We start from the raw sequence: 26,907 nt of genomic DNA on the forward strand, positions 1-26,907 counted from the left end.
GGATGGCTCGAAGGACCCCGCCCGCCACTGTAAAACATGCATAACAATATGGCAAGCCAACGGAGAAAATGACCCAGTTGAGTGGCTAAAAGCTTTCCATACCACACTAAGGGGTATAGCCATTGACTAGTATACCGATGTGGAGGTAGCAAAGAAAAACACATGGAGTAATACTCACAAAGCCTTTGAGGAAGAATTCAAACTCCTAAAGGAAGATGTTGAAATAGTAACGGAGATTTATAACACAAGACAAGTGAAGAGTGAATCCGTTAAAACCTATAGTAGAAGGCTAAAAGAGCTAATAAGGAAACTTGACAACAAGCCTGCGGATGGAATAAAGAAAAGATGGTTCACTGAAGGATTAACACCATCCCTTAGGAAAAAGATGAAAATAGTTCCACCAACAATTTTGGGGATGCGCGTACTCGTGCAATGGACATAGAAAGCGAGAACAAAACTTCCAAGGAAAGAAGGCATAGAAGCATGAGTGAAAGTTCCGAAGAAAGCGAAGAAGAATCCAAAACCATCTAAGCCTTGAGAAAAGACCTGAGCTGATTGATGAAGGAAGTGGCAAGGAGTAAGGAAGAAAGTAAAGAAGGGAGGGAACTTTGGTGCACTGACTGTGAAAAAGAAGGCCATACAATAGCAGCATGCCCAAAGAAAGCATTTTGTGAGAGTTGTCAAGTACCGGGGCACGCAATTAAAGATTGTCCCTACAATTTAAAAGCACGAAGCGCTCAAATATTCCTTACCCAAGGGGAGCAATCTACACTACCCTCCACCCCTCCAAAGAAAGCAAATACGGAAGCCTCACTAGGGGGATACAGAAATAACAGAAGAGCAAGTAATAATAATCGCAACAACAACAGCACTAACAACACGCCTCGATGTCCAATTTAGTATGATTCCAAGAGGAGGCCTATGATCCAATGTAGATGTAATGAATGGGGACATTTTGCACAAGATTGCCAAAGCGGAAATGGAGGGATGCTTTGTAAATGGTGTGGGCCAAGCAATCACGAGGATGCAAATTGCCCAAGATAGAAGTGGGTAAATATGTTAGATATTGAACATCCAGAAGGCGAGATTCTTGCAGTTACCATGATGCAAGCTAGAAAATTAACCTATCCATATGCTACCACGGAGATGGAAAGATTTCAGGAAGCAAAGAAGGACATTCAAGATAGCATGGGAAAGGAAGGAAAGACAAGGCCAGAAAAACCTACTTCCAATAGGGGTGTACCAAATATTGTGAGGCAAGCACTGGAAACCACTATCCTAGTAAGAATCTCTAATTTGTTAGAAACACTACCCCAATTACAGGTAGCGCTAACTCAAGGGGCAAACCTGAAAGGGACAACTTCAAAGAAAGAGAAGGAGAAGTACGAACAAAAAACAATACCCTATTCACTATAGGAATGGGGAGAACACCAGTGATAGTAGAGATGGAGATATTAAGGTGCAAGCTTTCAAATACCATTGTTGATGGAGGTTCCAGCATAAATGTTTTATCAGAAGCAACATAGAAGGAAATACGGAAACCTACACTTTGGCCATCGACATTTCAACTAGTGGAAGCCAACCAACATGGCATGAAGAGTATAGGAATCTTGATGGGACAAAAAGTCATAGTCAGTACGCAACAATTTTTTCTGGATTTTGTGGTTATCACTTTAAAGAAGAAAGGGTACAATGCTTTATTAGGCAGGGGATGGTTGGTCGCAGCAAAAGCTACCCATAACTGGAAACGAAACACACTATCTATTGAGATTGAAGGAAGAAAGCACATCATAGATCTCAAGAACCAATCAGTAAGTCAGGACTTGGCACCAAACTTTGAAGGAGAAAACTATGAAGGGATGGAACCAAATGAGGAAGGGGTGCTTAGATTAGGGAAATGCTCAGAGGACAACACAAGTTTCCTTAATGGATTATTCCACTGGCAAATGGGAGACTAAAATTTTCCATGCAGAATGTAATATGTTGAAAATACAAGAATCTCAGCCGAAAGGAAGGTACCCGAAGGAGTACACGGAGTATAAAGAGAATGGGGCAATAAAGTTATCTACTCTAGATAATAAACCGATAAAAGACCTCATTAGTGGGTCTAAATTAAAAACATACGAAGAAAGGAAAGAACACGTCCCTAGTTATTTCATAAGTACAGAACGAGAAAGTAATGGCGAAGAAATAAATCTCCACCCTAAGTCTTATAAAGCCATATCAACACATGTTGGAATCACAGCCATATGGAGGGAGACCAACAACTGTATGAGGGGAATAAGTATGGATGGAGCTAGCAAGAGGAGGATACTAAAGGCCGTACGAAGAGCCGTACGAGCCAAGGAAGTTGAGGTCGTACAGAAGGAGACAGTCGTACGAATGACCATACCAGAGGAAGCACCAGCCATACATCTTGAAGAGGGAACAGTCGTATAGACATCCGTACAGCAAGAGGAAAGCATGGGAACTTTTCAGAGTGGCATTGTACGAAGGAAGAAGACAATACAGGCGAAGATATGGAAGACATCCATATGGAACACATCCGTATGGCATGCACTAGTACAACAGACACTAGTACAGTAGGCATCTGTACGACGGAGGCTAGTGCATGGGATTTCTGTACGGCAGGCAATAGAGGAGTACACTAGGCATCCGTACCAAAAGCAAAAGGAGAAGTATGGCAAGACATTTTCAGACAGGCATTATTAGTACATGAGGCGTTCGTACAACAGGCAATAAAGGGAGTACGAGAGGCATCCATACCATAGGCAAGGGAAAAAACACCTAAGACATCATTTGTACGAGAGGAAAAACCCATGCAAGTGGAAGTAGCATTCGTACAAAATCTCGTACGAGAGAGTTCATCCATACGTGTGGAGTTTATACAACGGCAGGAGCCATTACAAAAAGCTCATAACTATCAATTCCAAGACAAGAGGAAGTTCAAGGCCATACTACACACACTCAGTTCGTACCACATTCCCACACATGGAAGTTTGTTATAAACAGTCACATCACAGGAACGGTTGGTACAGGTGGCATATACAATTAGTTTTTAAAAAATTGGAATTGACTCACCAATACACAGTGGTGAAATTAAGCATAGGAAACCCAAGAAAAGGAAACATTATTGATTCCAAAAAGAAGAAACTTGGGGTACTGCAAGCAAAGAAGGAGATTAGGAAGGAGGAGATAAGGAAGATGACAAAAAGAAAAGGGAAAATGGCACAAAAAAAAACCTACCTAAAGCATGGGGGCAGCGGAATCTTCAACGTCAATGAGAAGCTGAGAAAGTTGCAATGCAAGAAACTTGAAAAATAGAGAAACTTGAATTGGAAAGCAAGATCGCCACACCGGCAGCCAAGAAGATGGATGCTTTAAGGGTATTGTAGGGTGTTCAGGCAAAACAAAAAATAGCTGAAAGGGATCTACAACGGCTACGGGGAGCTCTGAGCACAAGGATGTCCTCCCATCCTTCTTCTTCTTGAAGTCAAAGTTCTTTTTGTTGTTTTCTTGTTTGGCAGTCATCTGGAAGACAACTTCTTTTTTGGAGGGGATAGATGTATTTGAAATAAAGTAACTATTACGTTTAGTACTAGTTAAAGCTAGTCGGGTTGGGTAGTTAGGAGGTGAGGGAATGCATCGGTTGGTTTCCAACCAACCGAACCTTCTATAAGTACTTAGAATATTGTCAAAATGTACGCATGTTCATTTTGGTATTAATAAAGAAATCATTTCCTCTCCTACTGGTATTATGGTATGAATGGTACATTTTGTGTTCTACTTCATATGTATCTCAATTACGTTGTTCTATATGATTAGCATATCTCTGTGAACTTGAGTGATATTTCCACTCTACACATGAGTTCTAAATTTGATGAAAAAGTTCACTAAAGGCAAAAATTTGGTGAGACCCGTTGTCACAAAGTTTGCAACGGTTTTCTTGACATTGCAAAGTATTATCAACAAAAAATTGCTTTTGAAGCAAATGTTTGTGTCCTAATTAGGTTGCTTCACCTTACTTAAAGAAGGCTGAAGAAGAGATTGTGGAATAGATAGTCTTTGACCAAAGACTTTTGGAAAAGGCAATTGAGATTGTGAAGGTAACATTGATTTTTTAATTGTTCTTAAAAGTTGATTCAAGTCTCGTTATTAATTTGTAACTTACTATGTTAGTAACTTCATTAAATGATCTTTTTGTGAACAAATTTGTATTTTTCAAATTTCAATTGTCGATGTCTAAGCCCTTGGTTAGAATCTTGTGCTTAGATGATAGGCAACAATCCCCAATGGGATGTCTTTATGAGGCCATGGATAGGACCAACGAGCCTATTAGAAATTTCTACGACGGGGGCAAGTTCAAATTTGATTCCATTTGGGAAACAATTGATAGGAGGTGGAACAATATACTCCACCAACCTACTCATGCAGCATGCTACTTCCTCAACCCCCATTTCAAGTACTATGATTCTTCTTCAAATATTAATAAGAATTCATTTTACTTTGTTATTTTAGGTTGTAGACTTGATTTCACTTTCTGATTGTTTTAACCATGATGATTCCTTTTCAGATCCTAATGGAGAGGTCATGGAAGGCCTCCCTATAAGCATTGAGAGGATGATATTCGATGTTGTGGAGACCTTATTATGACCAAACAAAAAATCTCTGTGGAATCAAAGGGTAATTTGTTCTCTTCGAAGCTAGCAAAAAGAGCAAGAGGCACTCAAACCCCAAGTAAACCGTAAAAGTTTAAATTTTTAAAACTATAAAACATTTCCAATTTGATAAGTTATGTTTTCTCATTTTACATTGCTTTATAACTTACTAATATTTTATTTTGCAGATGCCTGGTAGCAAACTTGGGTTGGCAATACCCTCAATCTGAAGCAATTTGCTCTCAAAATCTTGTGCCAGCCTTGTAGTGCATCCCATTGTGATCGCAATTGGAGCTTATTTGAGTCCATCCACACAGAGAAAAGAAACAAAATGACTCAAAAATGGCTCAATGACCTTGTTTATGTGCAATATAATCTTAAGTTGCACATGAAAAAGGCAAAATGTTCAATACCTAATCCACTTGATCTGGATGATATAGATCCTTATTCTAATTGGATGACACAAGAGCCAGGTTCATTGCTTTCAAAGGATGACATCGCTGAAACAGAGAGGCATGCCATGGAGGAGGGGGTTGGATTGGATTTCACATTGGATGACATTGAGGAGGACGACAATGAGGCATTAGATTAGGAGTCAGTACCAATGCCACAGGCAAGAGGAGATACAACTAGGATAGAGAACGAGTCAGTAGGGATACCAAGTGAGGAGGCACAGCCACAAACTTCATAGTCACGCCCAGTTCAGGGTTCCTCTTCTAGGACTAGACCCTCTCCCTTTTATGCTAGTAGAGCTGGGAAGAGGAAGATGTGATTGTAATTATGTATTTACTTCTAGTTTGACAGAAACTATTTACTATTTTGCTTCTCGCCATCAGCATTCCACATGAGGAACACACTATGCATTTATATATATCTAAACTATGCTTGTTTCTTTTGTGTTCTCTTTAATTAACTCATTAAATGCATCTTCTCATTGAATTTTGTATAAAAAAAGTGTATTTTTAATTAAATTTAAGCTGTCTTTTAGGTTCTCGATATTTTTGGGGGGCTTGGCTAGTTGTTGCCGAGTGAGAGTTTTCCAACTATGGTTTCATATGCATGTGTGTTTATTTATTTTGCAGTTAACGCTATAAATGTTGATTGAATAAATTATTGCTGCACAAATGTTATTTACTATGTTTTAAACTTTTCTTAAATACAAATTTCACTTAGAAGCAAATAGGTTTATTATTTATATAAATATTAAATAATTCACTTGGAAGAGCATTGGATATTAACATAAGGACTTTATATTAAATAATCAATCAATTACTTTTCGTTTCAATTTTTTTACTTGGGGATTAAAAGGATGTGACAACCTAAGAACTTCAACTTTCTGAGTCACATTTTCACTTTATCTGAGCTTGAGTCATGAAATCTTAATGGTAACTGACGATACGATCGTAAGAGCAAGACAAATATAATTTTTTATTGAAATAAGACAAATATGTAATAGTGAAATGAAAGAACTTATGTTTCAATTTATATGTTGCAACCAAGGAATGCAATGGAAGAGCCATTTTTTAATAACATAAAAACTCAAGAGAGTATTTTCAGATTATACAGAAGAACAACAGCCTAAATACCTCATGTTGTCAGAACAATATCAAAACTCATTAAAGAAATGACCCATTTGGTTCTTAAAAATATTTTACCAGGCTGACCTGCTAAAATAAATAAACAAATAGAACATCACAGAGATTAAAATGAAGATGAAAGGAAAGGAGCTGCAGACGTGCACATCCGTCGCTAAGCTCTTCACCAAATCTGAATAACATCAAAGGTCAACGCAGTCCAAATCTTTAGAAATGTTCTATTAGGTAACTTTACAAATCACTTGACCAGGGGATACATCATAGATCTTAAGTGTCGCAAGAGAAAAATGTACAGGTGCATGTACACACACACAGAAAAGCGAACATTTTCACCATAACCAAATTGTTGACAATACATATGCCATACAATCAAACAAGATATACAACCCAAACCAACAATTTTCATATTAATCACCAAACAAGAAAAGGGAAACACCAAGAAGGATAAGTGCACAGCCAGATGTAGACAACAATACAGGACGAATCTTTGGTGCAAGAAATTATCAAGCTGACAAAGGAAATGATGTGATCTACAAACCAATGCGATAAACAAATGCAATTCAAATTTGAATGTGTGTGTCATTTCTAACCATATAGTGTATGACTTCTATTTCTGCTTATAACTGAATTCAACTTACATTTAGGATTTCAGATGGTCGAACACCTCCCATCCACATAAAACAACGCTCAGCTGGTGTTTTCCACATGCCAGAAACAAGATGAAAAACATCAGCCTTTGCAGCAACACTCTTCATTCGAAAAAGCTCTTCATAATGAGCCATGCTACCCTCCACAAGAATGCGGAGTTCAATATCAGTCACATGCGCTTGCAATGCGGTCCTGAGCTCACAAAGTTGTCGGTTTTGTTCCTCAACCCAATGTGAATATTCCATATCAAATGCTGCTGCCCCTATTAAACATTGCATAGAAATTCAGGTCAGAAAGGCCAACAATTCTATGATGAGTATTGACATGAACTCAAAATGTGTTTGGCAAAAGTAGCAAATATCTTCAAGGTGTAGAAGAGTTCCAGAATACATAAGTCCAACAAACTTTAAACAAGAGAAATATTGATTATGACCTGCTATGACACCAGATGAATCAAACACTGACCTACCTCAAGCAATTTGTTTGCACTTAAATAAATCTATCATTTCATCTGGAACCTCCACCTCATACATAATTCTACAAGTATGCTGTGGGAGCTACATGTAACATCATAAAGTCTCGTAAACTCTAAACTATAATCCACATCGTCATAATTTGTAGTTGAATAGTGTGGGAAATCCAGCTGTTTATCTAGGATAACATAAGATTCAAGCTCAACTATCTGGTGTTGTGAGTACTAACTGCCTTCAACTTAGTTATCTGATGATATTTGAAAATACTGACTAACTTCTGACAGTTTAGTACATGCAATTCAGCCAAGGTACCAACAGGAGAAAACAACAGTGGCGACAGAATGTGTATTTGACTTTAGTTGGATATCTGTAGTGTCTTAGTTTAATCTGGATAACATGACAATAAGACAATATCAAAAGAGACAAAGATGAGTTGCAATAACTGATCTTAAACTCTATTTTTTCACCAAAGCTTCAAAAGCTAGCACCCACCATAGGCTTAACTGATAGTCTTTTGTTGTCAAAATAATGCAAACAAATTGAAAAGAAAGAATATACTAGCACTTGCACCCCCAATGAGGTGCAATGGTTATGCCAATGGCAAGATATGCTGTAATGAAATAACTTGCACAATAGAAGAAATAATATGAAATATTACATTAATACTTGATAATAACCGAGAGTAATAGGTCACTTCGAGGGGGCAACCTCCAAATATCTCCAATGAGAACACCCTTCACAATATGATGTTGAAATAAGACTCACAACCTCCTATATATACCTAATTATGCTTAGGTTGAATAGACGCAACCCTACATAACACCTAGGCCGACCTACCTACCTAAATAATAATATAATAATGATAACATGACTTAATTAACGATTAAGATAGCCACAAGTCGACTATTCATAACCCTATATACACCAATATTAAGGGCGTAGCATGACCTCTCTCTAGAAAGAAGCATTGTCCTCAATGCTAACCAAGTGTGGATTCTTTTGAATGAACTCCTCATCCTCCCATGTGGCCTCTTCAACTAGTAAGTTCTTCCATTGGATGAGATACTAAGTCAAGGTTTTGTTCCTCAGCTTTTTTGTGCGTGTTTGAAGAATGCACTCTGGTTCCAAAATTATACTTCCTTCTTCATCAAGTTCTAGTAGTATTGTTTGAGTAAGAATATTCTGCCCAATTAGCTTCTTCAAACAAGAAACATGAAAAACTAGATGTATCTTTGTTGTCGGTGGCAACTCAAGCTTGTAGGCAACACAACCAATCTTTTGCATGATTTGGTATGGTCCATAATATCTTGGAGACAACATATTATTCTTTTTTTGTTGCTTCATTGAGATTTGTTTATAAGGCTGCAATCTCAAGAAGACCCAGTCCCCAACTTCAAAATTTCTTTCACTAAAATGTTGGTCTGCTTGTTTTTTCATTCGATTTTGTGCCATAGCTAAATTCTCCTTGAGTCCTAAAAGTACCTATTGTTGATGAAGCAAGTGCTCCTCTATTGCCTGAACTCTTGGTGACACCTTTAATGATGATGTGATGGAAGGAGGATGATATCCATAAAGTGCGAAAAATGGAGACATTTTTGATGAGCTATGAAAATTAGTATTTTACCACCATTCCGCAAGAGGTAGCCAATCTACCCATTGAGATTGTTTTTCTGAAGTGAAACAACGTAGATATCTTTCCAAACATTTATTAACAACCTCAATTTGCCCATCTAATTGAGGATGGTATGAAGAACTATGAGCCAATTGAGTACCCAAACATGAGAATAAATCTTTCTAAGATCACTAACAATAACCTTAGGTGTACCATGTAGCTTTTGGATATTCTTCAAGAAAACTTTTGCCACTATACTTGTTGTAAAAGGATGTGATAATGCAATGAATGTGCATATTTAGTGAGGCAATCAACTACTACCATGATGACATTTTGACCTTTAGATTTGGGAAGCCCTATGATGAAGTCCATGGATACCTCTTCCCAACTTTGGCTAGGAATAGATAAAGGCTACAGGAGACCTGGTGTCTTAATTGTTTCCCCCTTATTTCTTTGACAAACCAAACATTCAACCACAAATTTTTGAACATCGCCTTTTAGCCCTTCCCAAAAAAATCTTGCTTGACCTGATGATATGTCTTCAAAAGTCCTAAATGACCACCAATTGGGGACTCATGTAGTTCTTTGAGAATATTGTGTTTAATAGTGGAATTATTGCAAAGATACAAGCGTTCTTTATACCAAAGAATATCCCCCTTTAAACAAAACTTATCTAAACTACTAGGGTCACTTTTTATTTACTGGATGAGATTACTTGTTGCAACATTATTTTGCCACTCTTCTTTGGCTTATACCACCCAATTTTTTTGTAATATTGAAAGGGCACACAATAAGGCTTCATCTTTTTCATCCTTCTTGGAAAGTGCATCAGCCACAATATTCTCCTTCCCTTTCTTGTATACAATTTCAAAGTCATATCCCAACATCATAGTGACCCATTTTTTCTGCTCTTCTGACAATAGTCTTTGTTCCAAAAAATATTTCAGGCTATCATGATTTGTCTTAACCTTGAAGTGTCAACCAACTAAATAAGGCCTCCATTTTTTAACTACATGAAGGATTGCTAGCATTTCCTTCTCGTAAATAGGTTTGAGTTGATTTTTACCTTTTAATTGACGACTCTCAAAAGCAATTGGACGACCTTCTTGCATGAGAATTGCTCCTAACCCATTTCCAAAAGCATCACATTCCACAATGAATTCCTTGGTGAAGTCTAGAGTGGCAAGCACTGGAGTTGTACACATAGCCTTCTTCGATTGCTCAAATGATACATTAGCAGATTCATTCCAATGAAAAGAATCCTTATTCAATAGAGTGCTAAGGGTTGCTGCTATATGACCATAATTCTTCACAAATCTTCTATAGTATCCTGTCAATCCCAAGAAACCCCCCAGCTTCTTAATAGTTTTTGGAATAGGCCATTCCATGATAGGCTTGATTTAGTTAGGGTTCACCTTTACTCCATGTGAAACTATGTGTCCCAAACACTCCACCTCCTTAAAACCAAAAGCACACTTGGATGGCTTAGCATAGAGTTGATGATCTTCGAGTAATTGTAATGCTTGATCTACATGCTGCAAATGTTCTTCCTAAGTCTTACTATAAATTAGTATATCATCAAAAAACACTAACACAATCTTTCTCAAGAACTTCTTAAAAATGGAATTCATCAAACTTTGGAATGTAGATGGTGCATTGGTAAGACCGAATGGCATCACCAAAAATTCATGACCCTCATGAGTTTGAAATGATGTCTTACAAATATCTTCCTCCTTAATCCAAATTTGGTGATAACCCAAACTAGGATCTAACTTGGTAAAATACATAGCTCCATTTAATTCATCTAGAAGATCATCGATGACTAGAATAGGAAACTTATCTTTAAAGGTGTACTTGTTGAGCACTCTATAATCTGGACACATGCGCCAAGTTTCATCCTTCTTACACACCACCACAAGAGGTAAGGAGTAAGCACTATGGCTATGCCTGATAATTCCTACCTCTAGCATTTCCTCAACAATTTTTTCTATCTCACTTTTTTGTATGTGTGGTTACCTATAAGGCCTAATGTTTGGTGGTTGGCTCCCTAGAACTAGTTGTATGGCATGGTCATGATCCCTCTTAGGAGGAACTCATTTAGGCATATCTCCAAGAATCACTGAGTGACGATCAATTATTGCTTGTAAATCTAGATGAGTAAGAGCATTAGATTGCCACAAATCCATCCACACCTTTCTTAAGAAACTTTTGCATTTGATGAGAGCTTACTATCTGTGGGGATTTTGCCTTCAATCCCCTTAGCTCCACTATCTTTCCTTGTGATTGAAATCACATGAATAGTTCTTGGAAGTTCATCTTAATTGTTCCCAATGTAGTAAGCCATTGTACTCCCAAGACAATATCCGTTGCACCCATGGATATCGCATACATTGGGGTACCAAGTTGACAATCTCCCACGGATAATTTGATGCTATGAAACTTCCCTAAACAACTAACTATGCCCCCATCTGCAATCAAAACCTGAAACTCTGGGGTTGGATATATAAAACAATTTAGAAGAGTTGCCAACTTTTTGTTGATGAAATTATGAATACTACCTAAGTCGATCAATATTGTTACTTTCTACTTCTTTAAGAAACCCACTACCTTGAGAGTTTATAGTGCACTGAAACCTAAAAGTGCATGACAAGAAATGATTGATTGAGAATCATGTGATTCCTCACCTGACTCCCTATCCTCCTCTGATATGGGCTCATCCTCTTCTGCCTCACTTGGACCTTCAATATAGAACAATTTATTTTCACTACATTTATGTCCTCGACTATATTTGCTATCACAATTGAAACACAACCCTTTTGCTCTTTTCTCCTCAATTTGTTGTGGAGTCAACCTAGTAGGTTGAGGAAGAGAAGGTGTTGAATATCCTTTTTCTCTTGTCACATTAGCCCCTTGCTTTCTAGGAATCAAGAACTTCTCCTCTACCCTGTGTGCTAATATAAAAGACTCATTTACTGAGCTGGGACAAAACATGTGTACCTCATGTTGAATGTGATCCTTGAGACCACCCAAGAATAAATCATTCAAGTTATCTGTAGTTGTATCTACTCTTAAGGATAGATTTTGGAATTTTTAAATATAATCCTTAACTAATTTTGTTTGTTGAAGCTTGGCAAGTTGGCTAAAGAAGTTCTCTGTCACACTATTCCTATATTGTGCTTGGAGTTCTTTTGTAAAAACTGACCATGATATAGTGAGACCCTTTTTCCTCCTATGAGTACAAAGCCAATGGTACCAAATGAATTGATCTGGTTCTAGATATAAGGAAGCAATCATGACCTTTTGTCCATATGGGATTTGATGTACTTCAAAAAAAATCTCCATTTGATTTATCCATGTTAGAAGATCCCTGCCATCAAATTTGCGCATATCCACCTTTGGAAAAAAAAATTCCTAGATCCCATAGGAGTATTAAAATTTGTGTCATTATTAGTCAAATTGAAGGTTTCACCTTGATTGCTTGACAACTCCTTCCTTGTTTCATTCATATAGGTGCTTAACACACTTCGTATATCTGATATATCTCTTTGTAGGTTACAAATATCCCTCTTAACCCCTTCCTTGAACTTACTTATTTCCTCATTGGGATTACTATCCTCTGTTGTTTCCCAATCTTGATCAAAAGATTTCCTTGGTGTAGTAGCATTCTTTTTTCCTCTTGTTGGAGGCCCTGTCATGATGGAAACCAATATTTTTGAAATAAATCACACAAATGAAGTATAAATTCTCTAATTTTTTTATTTATTTTTCACTGTAACTTACTAGGGCCAAGATACCCTTACTTAGGAAAAATCCAAAAAATTGGCAAATTTGCTGCCTTGAAAGCGAATTTCCCTAATTTTGTAATAACTTGCTCATTTTTGCTTCAATTTCTCCAAGCTTTGAAATGTAGGTTCCTCTACTATGTATTCAAAAACCCAATACAAGTTATACTCCAATTCGGCAGGATGTGATAGATATGTAGATCTCAATAAATTGTGTAGAAATAGTAATTCTGCAATAATTTGCTCAAATTTGCTCCAATTCCTCTAAATTTTGGACCATAGCTTCTTTAATATAGTCTTCAAAAAACGTTTTAAAATCTTTGAAAAAATCGCTAAAATCTGAAAGTTATGCTCTTCCCAAAATCGCCCCAATGTTGAGAAAAAATCTTGCCTCCATGGTGCCAAGATCATGCTCTGATACCACTTCTAATGAAATAACTTGCACAATAGAAGAAATAATATGAAATATTATATAAATACTTGATAATAATTGAGAGCAATAGGCCACTTCAAGGAGGCAACCTCCAAATATCTCCAGTGAGAACACCCTTCACAATATGATGTTGAAATAAGACTCACAACCTCCTATATTTACCTAATTATGCTTAGGTTGAATAGACGCAACCCTACATAACACCTAGGCCGACCTACCTACCTAAATAATAATATAATAATGATAACATGACTTAATTAAGGATTAAGATAGCCGCAAGTTGAATATTCATAACCTTATATACACCAATATTAAAGGCGTAGCATATGCACAGTGTAATGTATTGGTAATTGGAGGGCTAATAAAAAAATCACTAAAAACTAATGTGACAACAATATTTTGTATGGTTTCAATAAATGCAACATGTAATAGTGATCAAAGATAAAGGTCAATAAAGCAATGGGATATTAGGTAATAATGGGCATGCCAGTACCCCTAACAAACTTAGTATAGAATGATCTCCAATAACCTCCAAAAAAAAGAGATATCGTCCATCAAAATGTGTTCAATGTATTAACATCATTAGCTTGGAAGGTCGATTGTTTTGATTCAAAACTGTCCACTTAAAGTCGATATTGTGATGCCCTAGAGTACATTTCTGTAAAAGAGGAATGTGTAGAACTCAAGTCAATGTGCTGCAAATGATTAGGAGAAATATGAAAGATATAAAGCTAAGAGTTGAGTACCTTGATTCCTTGAAGATTGAGTTGTCATAATCAAGCTTCCTCATAATTGTATATGGATTGTTTTCCATTTTTAAAACCTCTCAAAGGAAAATCTAGGTTGGATGAAAAGGTCATCTAATGACGTGACTGTAGAGATGGTTGTGAATGCTAGCCCTTGCCTCTTCGTTTTGCCACTATTAATTGTTTCTTTTTGTAGCATTAGGCCTTGTGATTAGTGTATTCTCAGGGGTATCTACCTTCTATTGCCAAGAGGCAAGGAAACTATTGGAGTACTATAGGGATCAGCTGGGTCCCAAGGCAAGTTGCTACAAGTATCGATCCTCGCTACAACATACATTAGGACATCAAAGGTTTGGAACAACGGCTAAATGATATCAATTACTTTACCTAGAGCTCCACCTATAAAGCTTTCTTTTGTCCATATGTTAGTTGTGAGCATTATATGTTGACCTCTACAAAGAATCATCACTACTTGCATTCTCTATTTTGTTCTCGATGCTTGTTGCAGTACTTAATGGAATTGGGCAATTCAACAATTTTAACATTCTTTTGTTGTGAAACTTCACTAAATCGTTGGTCACAAACAAGTGTATCAAATTGTTAAATCATTCCTTTTCACTTGGTGTAAGTTCTTTGTTTGTGCATAACACCAAGAGTTGGCAATCTTCTTGTGTAGCTTTTTAATTTTGCGTATTTTGCAAGATTCAGTAAAATTGTGCCCATATTATAGACACAATTATGTATGTCTTCATAGTCATGTGATGAAATTGTAGCAAAAACCTGAGTAGCGTCAGACAAGCATGGATCATAAAATGGGGATCAAAAAAACTATGTTGTTCCTGCACAACGCATCACGGTGGTTCCAACCGCTAACATACAAGTTGATAAATGATCATGCGTGCTTTTCAAATCAAGTTTATCCATATTGTGTGCATTTTCTAACAAAAGGAACCTATGTACATGACCAGTAGATGTTGCCACTCTATACCAATACTCTTTTGTAGGCAGCTATTCAATTACTTCATGAAAATTGTGAATTGTTCATGCAAGAACAATTATGTAATGCGGTGATTATTAATTACATTATCCAATCATTGTTTGTTTTATCGCATTTGTACAAGCATGCTATTTGACAACAAACATTGAAAATCCAACCACTTTGTGTTTGTTGCACTTAATGTGAAGAATAGAATAGGAGATCTTATTTATTTGATCATGCTAGTCAACTCAACACAACACTTGCTCCAACAAGGTCTCGTACCCCTAATGGACAATCCAAAATGCATAACCTCTTGAGCTAACTATATGTTCGTGGAATCTCATCAACTGCAACACATACTCCTGGATTATTACTTCTCTAAGTTGTTGTTGCATTTAGAGTGCAGATCCATTTGGAAAGAGAGTTGGAAATGCCATATCAAGCAATCCCTTGGTATTGTAATTATTTAATAGAGCAAGTCTATTAATTATTTTAGGCCAGTCGATAATATTTGTTGTAGCTTTCTCAAGGTTTAGTGTTTCCTTAATAGTTTGCAGTTCCAAACGTTTGCTTGGCATTTTCCCCAAAAATGGTGAAGTATAAGTTGTGCCCTTTCAATTTGGCCTTCTTCATCGTGCATTTCATTATTTGCTAACACTATCTCTTCATCAATCTCAATAATGTGAAGCATGCTCAAAATGCCAATTCTTTTTTAGGGATTTATATTGAATGTTCAACGCTTATAGCCATCATAATGATATGGTTCATATTTGACTTTGTATTCCAACAAATCTCTAATGTGATTTGTACTCCATAACAGTAATAATAATGTCCTCCCTGCAGTCTTTGAACTATAAGGGCACCTAGCTCTTGTATTCTACATAGTACATTCCCAATACTCTATATGTCATGTGCAAAGCTGGTGGTGTAGCTGCTACATTTGCATTGGCCTCCAATAGCATGGGTTGCAATACTAGACTTACTCCGGCAATGGTCATTTCTTATACTTGGGTCAATCTTATCAATACTATAGGTTGCTCTCCTTGGTCGATGTTGTTGACTAATGAGAATCAATGGGTGCATTTTTAATTGAAGCATCTTTCGCATCTTGTTTGAGTATTTGAAGGATGCCCAAGCAACATTCCTTGCAAACAATGCATATTTTTAGCTTAGCCAAGGCATCTATTGACTCCATTCGTTCTCTAAATCTTTTTAATGCTCTCATTAAGTTAAAATAGTTGTTGAATATCATTGGTTGGCCTATTTGTCGTTTTGTTAAAGTATATTCAACCTGCAAGATTTCACTTTCTTAGTTCATGACATCCTTTTGTGCATTTGTTTCATCTTCACGTCGAGGGTGAAAATTCTGGTTTGTTTGTAATCTCGACGCTTCTACTTGTTCTAGAGCAGATTGTCTTTTGTCTAATTTCCAAGCATATCTATGAGCATCTACTTCCTCTTTATTTCATGCATAATAAGCTAAAATTATTTTTTTGGCTTTGCAGTTTTCTAGGATCTATTAGTTGGGCATCATCTAGATTCTTTTCAAGGGGCCCATGTTCTGCATTTTCGAAATGGCAAACCAAATAACTACTTGGGACAAGAGCAGAGGAATACAATAAATATACATGAAACCAATTTAATATGACTATTAAATGCAACATTGAGAGAAATGAAGTGTGCATAGCCATACATCAAAAGATAAATTTATAATATTCTTACAATTGTTCTTGTAAACTATCTTCAATGTAGGTTTTATAGAAGGAAAACATACAACTCAACCACATTGAGAAACATTTTACATAATGCTCACAAGTTCATATAATGAAGTCTATGTTGGGCTAGTGCTAGAGAACTTGTGCTCTTGAAAGAGAGGTCACAAGTTCAAATCCCACAAGGGGGTAGGGTATGTACACCTCATTTGTAGCGCAGTTGGGTGTCTCCCACAAGAACAGGGTAGTCAAAGATTGATGTCACCATATGTAGACCCAAAGAAATATGGCTGGTATTATATAATATAGACTATAAAAGGACCTTTCATTTTCCTTTCAAATAACAACACAAATATTACACCAAGGAATAATCAGTAAGACTATTATTGTAAGGAATAACATGTACAATGGCACTATGAACAATGTTGAAAAGATATCATGTAAGTGTTCCAACACTATGCCCATTACAAAAAGTATATTATCTGATAAAATATCCATGATTGTAATAAGCTAATTGGGGGCACAAAAAAGGATAAACATTTATCACTATGTCCTTTGATACAACAAAAATAGCAATTCCTACTAATCTAGCTAAAGTTCTTCCATATGTCACGCAAAATGCCCTGGTATTCTTCCTTCAAAACTGCAGTAATTTTCTCTTGATAATGTTTAGCATATCTTAGCTCTCAGAGGAAATCATTGTAAAACTGGAACACCCCACATGTTGAATGATATTTCTATGCAATTTTACCAACCATTTCAACTTCATAATTTTGCACCTCATGTGCATCTTGAATCAAGTGTTGAATGATATTTCTACGCAATTTTACCCACCATTTCAACTTCATAATTTTGCACACCATGTGGATCTTGAATCAATTGGCTATCTTGTTGAAGAGTCTCCTGGCAATTTGTAAGAATGTTGTTTGTGAGCATTTCAACACTATTCTGATAAAAGCCCAACCAATTCATAGATATTGACCCTATTTCTGATACAACTAAGTCGTTTGACGTATACTACTCTAGCAAATCACTTGAAATAGTAATAGCTGTATCAGGTATTCTTATGTTTGCCATGGCCTGCAAACAACATTTGCTAACATCCAACTAAAGTTTTAACCTGTACAATATATTTTAATTACAATGGTTTTGAAATTAAAAGTGACCAAAGCAAGGGGGTCGGCCCATATACAAGCAAAAAGCTGGTAACCAGCACATTACCAGCCGAAACCACCAACAAACAAAAGACTAACTAAACAGCATTAACTTTCCAAATGTCTGCAGAAATAACCAGAGACCAGCAGCTAAGCTAAAACCAAATAAAGGAAACAAGCTAACTACGAAAGTTCCACATAATCAAAAATGGCAACCAGGCCAACCCGAGTCATAATTACAGCTGTAAACCAGCAAAACCAAACTACCAATAAAACATTAAAAGTCTTGGATCCAAAGATCCCAGTAAACTGAAAACACTCAAAAAACTTAGTTTTCATTTTTTCCTTTCCCCTTCGCTTGCAGTAGGATCCAGGCCCAGTCATCAGCAAGGAACTTGAAGAGCAACCTGTGGTCCTCCATATCCATACCCGCGTACTCCTTTTCCTGTGCCAGCAATTGAAGGGTGGTGGCAGCAGCATGAGTAACTTTAAGGCCGAATTTGGAGAAGGTAAAGAACCCCTCCTCCAAAGCTTTAACCCTTCTTTCCAAATTCATATACCGCTCCTCCAACACCTTGGTCCCTTCCTTAGACCCCGCTTCAACCTTTGATGCATCCTCCTTAATTTTCTGCACCTGTAAATCATCCTGCAAAACCAGTGGGTTAGAGGAAACCTTAGAATTATCCTTAGTAGGGGATGAAATGGTTATGGGGGAATTATCCATCTTGCTGCTCTCCTCACAAAAGGTAATGGGTTTGAGGGAAAAGTTGGCAGACACATGGGTGATCTCCGTTTTCTCAACATTTCCAGCAGATGCCTAGGTCTGAGCATTATCCACTGAATTGTCTCCCGAGTTAAAACTTTTCTCCACATCCTCATTACAATCATCCTTTTTGGAGTTGGAATTATCTTCCTCCTCCCGTCTATCACTATTATTTTCAGAATTATCTTCCTCAACCTCCTCAACCGGATATCAAATGGACTTTTGTTTGCTCCTAGCCTGAGATTGAGCAAGCCTACCGGATCTCCTCCTAGCCTTACCCCCGGTATCCTCCTATGAGTCCTCTCCAACAACCTCAACCGGTTTTTCAATTTTCATCTTCTTGTTTCCCTTTTGTTCCACTATATCAGATTTTTTCTTTTTCTTATTTTCCTTACTAGGGGATGGCCTGGGGCTGTGAATTTTTGTGCCCATACTGGAGCTCGGGGGGAGTTCTGGCCATGGCTTGGGTTTTCCACTCCCACCACTCTAGGGGGGCACAAGGTGAGGTGAAACTGATAAAGGCGGAAGATTAAGCCTTGATGAATTATGGTGAAATTTAAACCTTTACTCCTTTTTTCCCTAACATCCGCAACCATGTCCTCAAGAGAATGTAGAAGATAAAAAGGGATAGAAATGAAATCCCTATTCCTAAAATGATTCAACAAAGGGAAGTGATAGTAATAGCATAAACCAAACCTACCCTCCAACGTCAGATACCTCATAAGGACCAAGCACACATCATCCCAGGGGGCGGGTAGCTTGTCTCTTTTAAACCCTCCTCTGTAAAGAATCGGCTCCTCATCCTCCACGAAGAAGCTATTCATGCTGGCCTCATCAGTAATTTTGGTTACCTTCCTCCATTTTTTTCCCCTTCATAGAGAGGCCAATCGCTATTGCAATCACTTAGTGACTTGGAAGGTGATTCCATTAATGGTAACCTTTCTATCATTCCAGCCATTAACAAACTGGAGCATGCAGTTCTCATCATACCCAGCCATCGACTGCATGTAGGGTAAAAAACCCCCTTCCTTCAGTAGGAACCAGGTAGCCATTCTATCCTTAAAATTCTCAATTTTTGTAGGTTCCAACCTATTCATGTCCCCCCCCATATCAATTTCTCCAATTTCGGGCACCCCTTCTTCAGTAACACGCATCTGAACCTTTTCGGCTTCAATCTTTCTGCAACTACTCTCTACCTTGAACCCTTTTGTAAGATGCAAATAAAATTTTAATTACAATTTTATATAATTTAATAGATTTTTATTATATTAAAAAATCATCTAATATTATTTGATAAATTGCATTACATATATTGTTTGATCAATTTTGATACAAATAAATTAAACATGATCTATATTATGCGCCAAAAATAAACATTCATAAAAAAATTACAAAAAAAACAATATCTTATTTAACATTAGCAAAAATGACTAAATTCCTGTAATAATATAAAAAATGGAATAAATCTAAAAATACAAAATCACAATTTATTAAACCAACCAAAATAACTTTTTCGGGTCACAGATGAGTGAGCATGCTTCACATGCCCCCTCATGCAAACAAGGGAACTCTACAGTTTAGCTTTATTTTAATGCATAGGACCCATGGAGAGAGGCCAATATGAACTTTTAAGAAAACTTCCTGCGTGAGCACTATCATGATTCGTAAATAAAATTGAGGTGACAATTACCGAGTTACTCAATAACAAAGCAAAAAACAAGAAAAAATCAACCTTCAGCACATGGAATGACAAGATTACCAAGAGTCGGACTCTTTTGAGAGCCCAACCCTCCTGTAATATCCTGTATTTAACAAGGTTGAGAAAATAATTAATTAATCAATTAATTTAATTAAAATGCTGTCTAAATTTTTTTATGTAAACTAATATTTAATTAATTTTTTAAATCAGTAAGAGGCTAAAAGCTTGAATATATATATTTTGATGGAAATAAAAGTTAATAAATCACATGAAAAAAAATTCAGAGATAACTTTTTCATTTTCCAAAAGAAGTTTATTTTCAAGAGTTACAGATATATTATTCAGAACAGCAATTATATCATTTTATCAGAGATTATAACTGCCTTCACTAGGGCACATTAATTAGGTGCCTGTTGAATATTCAAGGAAAGATTAATATTAATAATTGATGTGAAGTGATTACTATTTCCTTAATTTGAGCACTTGCATATGTGTAGAAAAATATTTACCAAAAATAAATGATGGGGGCATTGTATATGGCAATTAGGGAGATATCTTCAGAAACACATTAGCGTCAAATATTACAAAATCTGAACACTGCTGTTATACCTTGCACTTGCAGGACATGTTCATTGATGCAGGTAAACTGAGTCGGAGAGAAACGAATGGAATCTGCTTGGGATTGGCATTTAAGGAAACAGGCAGGCAACAGACTTGAGATTTTATGGGACCGATTCATGCTTGACCTGGATGCGGACCTTGAATGGAATTTGGGACTGGAAATTAAGCCATCTGGAAGCTGATAATATAGTATTGAAGACCTGACCTTTCACTTCTGCGAGTCATGAGCTTCTTATCTGCTTTTCTGGGCGAGTCCCACCTGGTACACCCTTAAACACGCAAGTCTGCCAAGCCAATGCAAGATGGACAACCCCTCCTAGTAGCAGGCTTGAAACTAAATTTTGACAGAGCAGTACATGAAAATCTCAAGACCTCGGGGGCTTAGGACATTATTAGAAATGAACAGGGAAAGATATGTTGGATCAAGAGATTTCCTAACAGACTGAACGACTCTGAATTCTTGGCCCGTTTAGCAGGGCGAGTCCCACCTGGTACACCCTTAAACACGCAAGTCTGCCAAGCCAATGCAAGATGGACAACCCCTCCTAGTAGCAGGCTTGAAACTAAATTTTGACAGAGCAGCACATGAAAATCTCAAGACCTCAGGGGCTTAGGACATTATTAGAAATGAACAGGGGAAGATATGTTGGATCAAGAGATTTCCTAACAGACTGAACAACTCTGAATTCTTGGCCCGTTTAGCAGGTATCAAAGTATGCAATCAGAGGAACCATGACCAAAAGGCAAAGAAGGTGACTCTTTAACAGTGATTTATACTACCAATATGTGGAAGGCTTCCAGTGGAAAGCAATAATGTAGATTAAGCAGAACCATAAGCACCACAAACAGATAAAAGAAGAATATATTTGATAAATTGCATTACATATATTGTTTGATCAATTTTGATACAAATAAATTAAACATGATCTATTATTATGCGCCAAAAACAAACATTCATAAAAAAATTACAAAAAATACAATATCTTTTTTAGCATTAGCAAAAATGACTAAATTCCTGTAATAATATAAAAAATGGAATAAATCGAAAAATACAAAATCACAATTTATTAAATTAACCTAAGTAACTTTTTCAGGTCACAGATGAGTAAGCATGCTTCACATGCCCCCTCGTGCAAACAAGGGAACTCTACAGTTTAGCTTTATTTTAATGCATAGGACCCATGGAGAGAGGCCAATATGAACTTTTAAGAAAACTTCCAGGGTGAGCACTATCATGATTAATAAATAAAATCAAGGTGACAATTACTGAGCTACTCAATATCAAAGCCAAAAACAAGAAAAAGTCAACCTTCAGTACATGGAATGACAAGATTACCAAGAGTCAAGACTCTTTTGAGAGCCCACCCCTCCTGTAATATCCCGTATTTAACAAGGTTGAGAAAATAATTAATTAATCAATTAATTAAATTAAAATGCTGTCTAAATTTTTTTATGGAAACTAATATTTAATTAATTTTTTAAATCAGGAGGCTAAAAGCTTGAAAATATATATTTTGATGGAAATAAAAGTTAATGCATCGCACGAAACAAATTTCAGAAATACTTTTTCATTTTCCAAAAGAAGTTTATTTTCAAGAGTTACAGATATATTATTCAGAACAGCAATTATATCATTTTATCAGAGATTATAACTGCCTTCACTAGGGCACATTAATTAGGTGCCTGTTGAATATTCAAGGGAAGATTAATATTAATAATTGATGTGAAGTGATTACTATTTCCTTAATTTGAGCACTTGCATATGTGTAGAAAAATATTTACCAAAAATAAATGATGGGGGCATTGTATATGGCAATTAGGGAGATATATTCAGAAACACATTACCGTCAAATATTACAAAAAATCTGAACGTTGCTGTTGCACCTTGCACTTGCAGGACATGTTCATTGATGCAGGTAAACTAAGTCAGAGAGGGACGAATGGAATATGCTTGGGCTTGGCATTAAGGAAACAGACAGTCAACAGACTTGAGATTTTATGAGCATGCTTGACTTGGATTCGGACCTTAAATGGAATTTGGTACTGAAAATTAAGCCATCTGGAAGCTGATAATATAGTATTGAAGACCTGACCTTTATTTCTGCGAGTCATGAGCTTCTTATCTGCTTTTCTGGGCAAGTCCCACCCGTTACACCCTTAAACACACAAGTCCGCCAAGCCAATGCAAGATGGACAACCCCTCCTAGTAGCAGGCTTGAAACTAAATTTTGACAGAGCAGCACATGAAAATCTCAAGCCCTCGGGGGCTTAGTACATTATTAGAAATGAAAAGGGGAAGATATGTTGGATCAAGAGATTTCCTAACAGACTGAACGACTCTTTATTCTTGGCCCTTTTAGCAGGTATCAAAGTATGCAATCAGAGGAACCATGACCAAGAGGCAAAGAAGGTGACTCTTTAACAGTGATTTATGCTACCAATATGCGGAAGGCTTTCAGTGGAAAGCAATAATGTGGATTGAGCGGAACCATAAGCACCACAAACAGATGAAAGAATATATGCTCAAGCATGTTTATCGAGAGGCAAAGAAATCAGGAGACCTGTTGTCCAAAAGACGAGTAAAGCAGGAAAGAAAAAACCTTTCTCAAGATTTCCATAAATGGGTTGCCTTGTCAAATATCTTCTGTAATGATGGTGCACTGACTGAGTGCAGAAAATATTTTAAAAGCAACAAAAAGGTATGGAACCATATTGGATCAAGTAGAATGTCCAAATACTACTCGGAATTGACCACAATCTTGTATAAATGGAGTCGAAGAGAGTTGCATGGGCATCAAAAACAAACATGAAAAGAAGACTTATCTTCTTGAGCTGTGAGTGTGATTGTGCATCTTCAGTTTTCTGGATTCATAGGCAATGACTTAATCTTCTGGCATCAATACACCTCCTAATCCTTCTCATGATGTATCTATTATAACCACGAACTGACCTTTTGGGCCAGGCACTATACGTATGGGAGTGGTAGTTAGCTTTTCCTTTAGGTAATTCAAAGTTGTTTGACATTTTTCTGTCCATATAAATTTCTTCCCTTTCCTTTGGAGTGATGTGATGGGATAAGCAGTTCTAGAGAAATCTCTAACAAATTTCCTATAAAATCTGGCTAAACCCATGAAACTTCTGACTTCTGATACATTTTTGGTTATTGGCCAATCCTTGATTGCCTTAATCTTGGCAGGATCTACAGCTATTACTTGGGCTGATATAACGTGCCCTAAATATTGAATTTCCTTTTGGTAAAAAGAGCACTTGGAAAGTTTCTCGTACAGCTTATGTTCTCCTAGCTTCTGAAGAACTATCTCTAGTTGTCTGGTGTTCTTCATTTTGGAAATAGATAAGAATGTCATCAATAAATACTAACACAAATTTATCCAAACAGTTCTGGAAGATACTATTCATAAGATTCATGAAGGTTTTGGGGCGTTGGTTAGCCCAAAAGATAATACTATAAGCTCATAATGTCCATAGCAGGTTCTGAAAGCAGTCTTGTGAATGTGTTCTTCCTTAATTCGAAGCTGATGATATCCTAATCTTAAGTCAATCTTAGAAAACATTGTTGCTCCCCTCATCTAATCAAACAGCTCATCATTCTTGGCAAGTGGATATCTATTTTTATAGTAACCTTATTAAGCATCCTATAATCTATAGACAAACTCCTAGTTCCTAGTTCCATCTTTCTTTTTGACGAACAAAACGGGAGCTCCCCATGGTGAAACACTCAATCAAATGAGTTTCTTATCCAATAAATCTTGCATGTACTTGCAATTCCATCAATTCGGTTGTGGTCATTTGATAGGGTGCTCTTTATATGGGTTGCGCCCCAGGCACCAAATCTATAGCGAAATCAAACACTATAGAGAGAGATAAGCCTGGAAGTTCTTCTGGGAATACATCCTGAAAGTACTTTAGGTATGGATATTTTTCTTCAAAAGATTCCTTTTGTTTTTCTCTAATTTCCCCATCTTCGATGAGATAGTCATCTTGATAAGTGTTTTCTAGGGATTCTCGCAAGTCTTCTATTTTCACAACGAAGATTTCACACCATTTCCTCCTACATCTTTTGAGCTGCATAGCTGAAATCTGGTGAGGTCTTACTTCATGCATTATCCCTTGAATGCTTACAGTGTTTCCCTAATTGCCCAAACACTTTACTGTTTTGGCAAGACAGTCTACTTTGGCCTTGTGCTCACTGAGCCAATTCATTCCCATCATGATATCGTAAGACCCTAAAGGTGCTACATCCAAATTCACCTTAGTTGAGAAGTTTGGAAAATCTACCTGGGTGTCAAACAGACACTGCTCTACTCTAACCCTTGTCTTATTTGCATTTTCAACAGTCCATGGTTTTGCCATAAATCTAGTTCTTTTAGACTCCGCTTGGTAGCAAGAATTAGATGAGAATTAGAAAATTCAAATACCCGAATGCGCAAATTCGATGTTTGTTTGTAATATGCAAAAATGGAATTAGAATTCTACTATGCTTATTTTAGCCCAAAATGGGCAGGCCACTCTTCCCTCCTAATAGGTGGAATAGGAAATGAATTCCTATTCCACTTTTTTTATAGACTCAATTAGATCCACTCTCAAGCCCGCACCTTTTTGTAAACCCCGACTTATGTATTGATGAGTCTTCTCATTATTGGTTGGAGGGAAAAAAATTATCGTGTTTGCAGAGGACAGAGACCATGATTTTCATTTGCCATTTTCAGCTTCTTCCAACCCCATATAAGCTATTACAAACATTCTACCTCAAACAATAATGACCATGAATTCATTCTGCCTCAAGCAATAACTATTGACTTGGTGGTCAGCATCTCCTTCGGGGTTCATGACATGGCTTAACCGCCTCTCGTGGATCTGGGTAAGTCTAGTGTTTGTGACGTTCGCTAATAGCTCGAGCTTTTGGTGCAACGGCAAACATACCAACAATTGGTATTAGAGCCTTGGGTCACGGGTTCAAATCTCGGGAGGTCTCCATTTCGTCGGTGTGGAACCCTCAATTGGCGCTGAGGAGGAGATTATTGACTTGGTGGTCAGCATCTCCTTTGGGTTTCGTGACATGGCTTAACAACCTCTCGCGGATCTGGGTAAGTCTGGTGTTTGTGACATTCGTTGATAGCTTGATCTTTTGGCGCAACGGCAAACATACCAACAATAACGACCATAAAAAAATTCAATTGAAAGGAACCCATGAGCTTTAGAAGGAAAAATAAAACACAAGACTTAGGAGAAATTCACTTGATTTCTTGAAGCAGGGGAACCTATCTCGAGTATGTATAGATTCATCACAGAAAAGTGATGTTAAGGAGGGGTATGAATACGCAGTCTTGGACACCACATTGCATTATATATTGGCCTGATAAATCAACGCAAGTGGGCTCTATACTTCAGATTTGAAGTTTTTTGGTCTCTCAATTTCTATGAGAAAATTACAATTTTCTGTATAAGCTTTTTTCATGAAAACCGCCAAGTGTTCTCAATGTCGAATCTATTATTTAGCATGGTACCTGAAGTGCGCTATCATCCAATTCCAATTCCAATTCCAGTTCTTGTAACCAAACACGGAAAACACATCTTCCCACTCATCTTCCAGGTCAACCAAACAAGTCTAAGTGATATTCTAAAAATTATTTTAAGAATCCACAAATTCCAGAAGTGAGCTTATTCCAACACAATTGATTGCTGCATTCAACAATTCCTACAACCAAATGGGCCCTTATGGAATTTAATCAACAATTTTGGAGAAATAAAACATTATGTTGCTACTGTGTCGATCAATTTAGAGATAGGGTTACCATAAATCTTACCCAGAGTTTCCACAGGACCCAATTGATGTTCTACTTGCCAATTGTCCACTACAGCATGAATTCGTTGTTGATAAACAACTTGTTGAGGGGGTAGTGGGGGTCGTGGCTGCTGATTAGTGAAGAACTTGTTGGGGCATTGATTGGCGTAATGATCCCCACCACAAGTGAAGCATCCTTTTTATTATTGTCATTACTAGGGGGATTTCC

General features: G+C 37.0%; 1 protein-coding gene across 20 annotated transcripts in view; it reads right to left on the bottom strand.

Annotated features, from left to right (window-relative positions):
- LOC149536781 (transcription factor TGA2.2-like) overlaps positions 1-26,907 on the bottom strand; it is a 106,924-nt gene that overhangs the window by 14,885 nt on the left and 65,132 nt on the right. For all 20 annotated transcript variants that reach the window (XM_089804032.1, XM_089804042.1, XM_089804029.1 and 17 more), the window contains one exon: positions 6,892-7,163. In XM_089804032.1, coding sequence (XP_089660158.1) covers positions 6,892-7,163 — 272 coding nt within the window. The remainder of the gene's footprint in view (positions 1-6,891; positions 7,164-26,907) is intronic.

Source organism: Cupressus sempervirens, chromosome 10 (assembly GCF_028749045.1).
Source record: "Cupressus sempervirens isolate cs-2001-9-10 chromosome 10, ASM2874904v1, whole genome shotgun sequence".
NCBI lineage: Eukaryota > Viridiplantae > Streptophyta > Pinopsida > Cupressales > Cupressaceae > Cupressus > Cupressus sempervirens.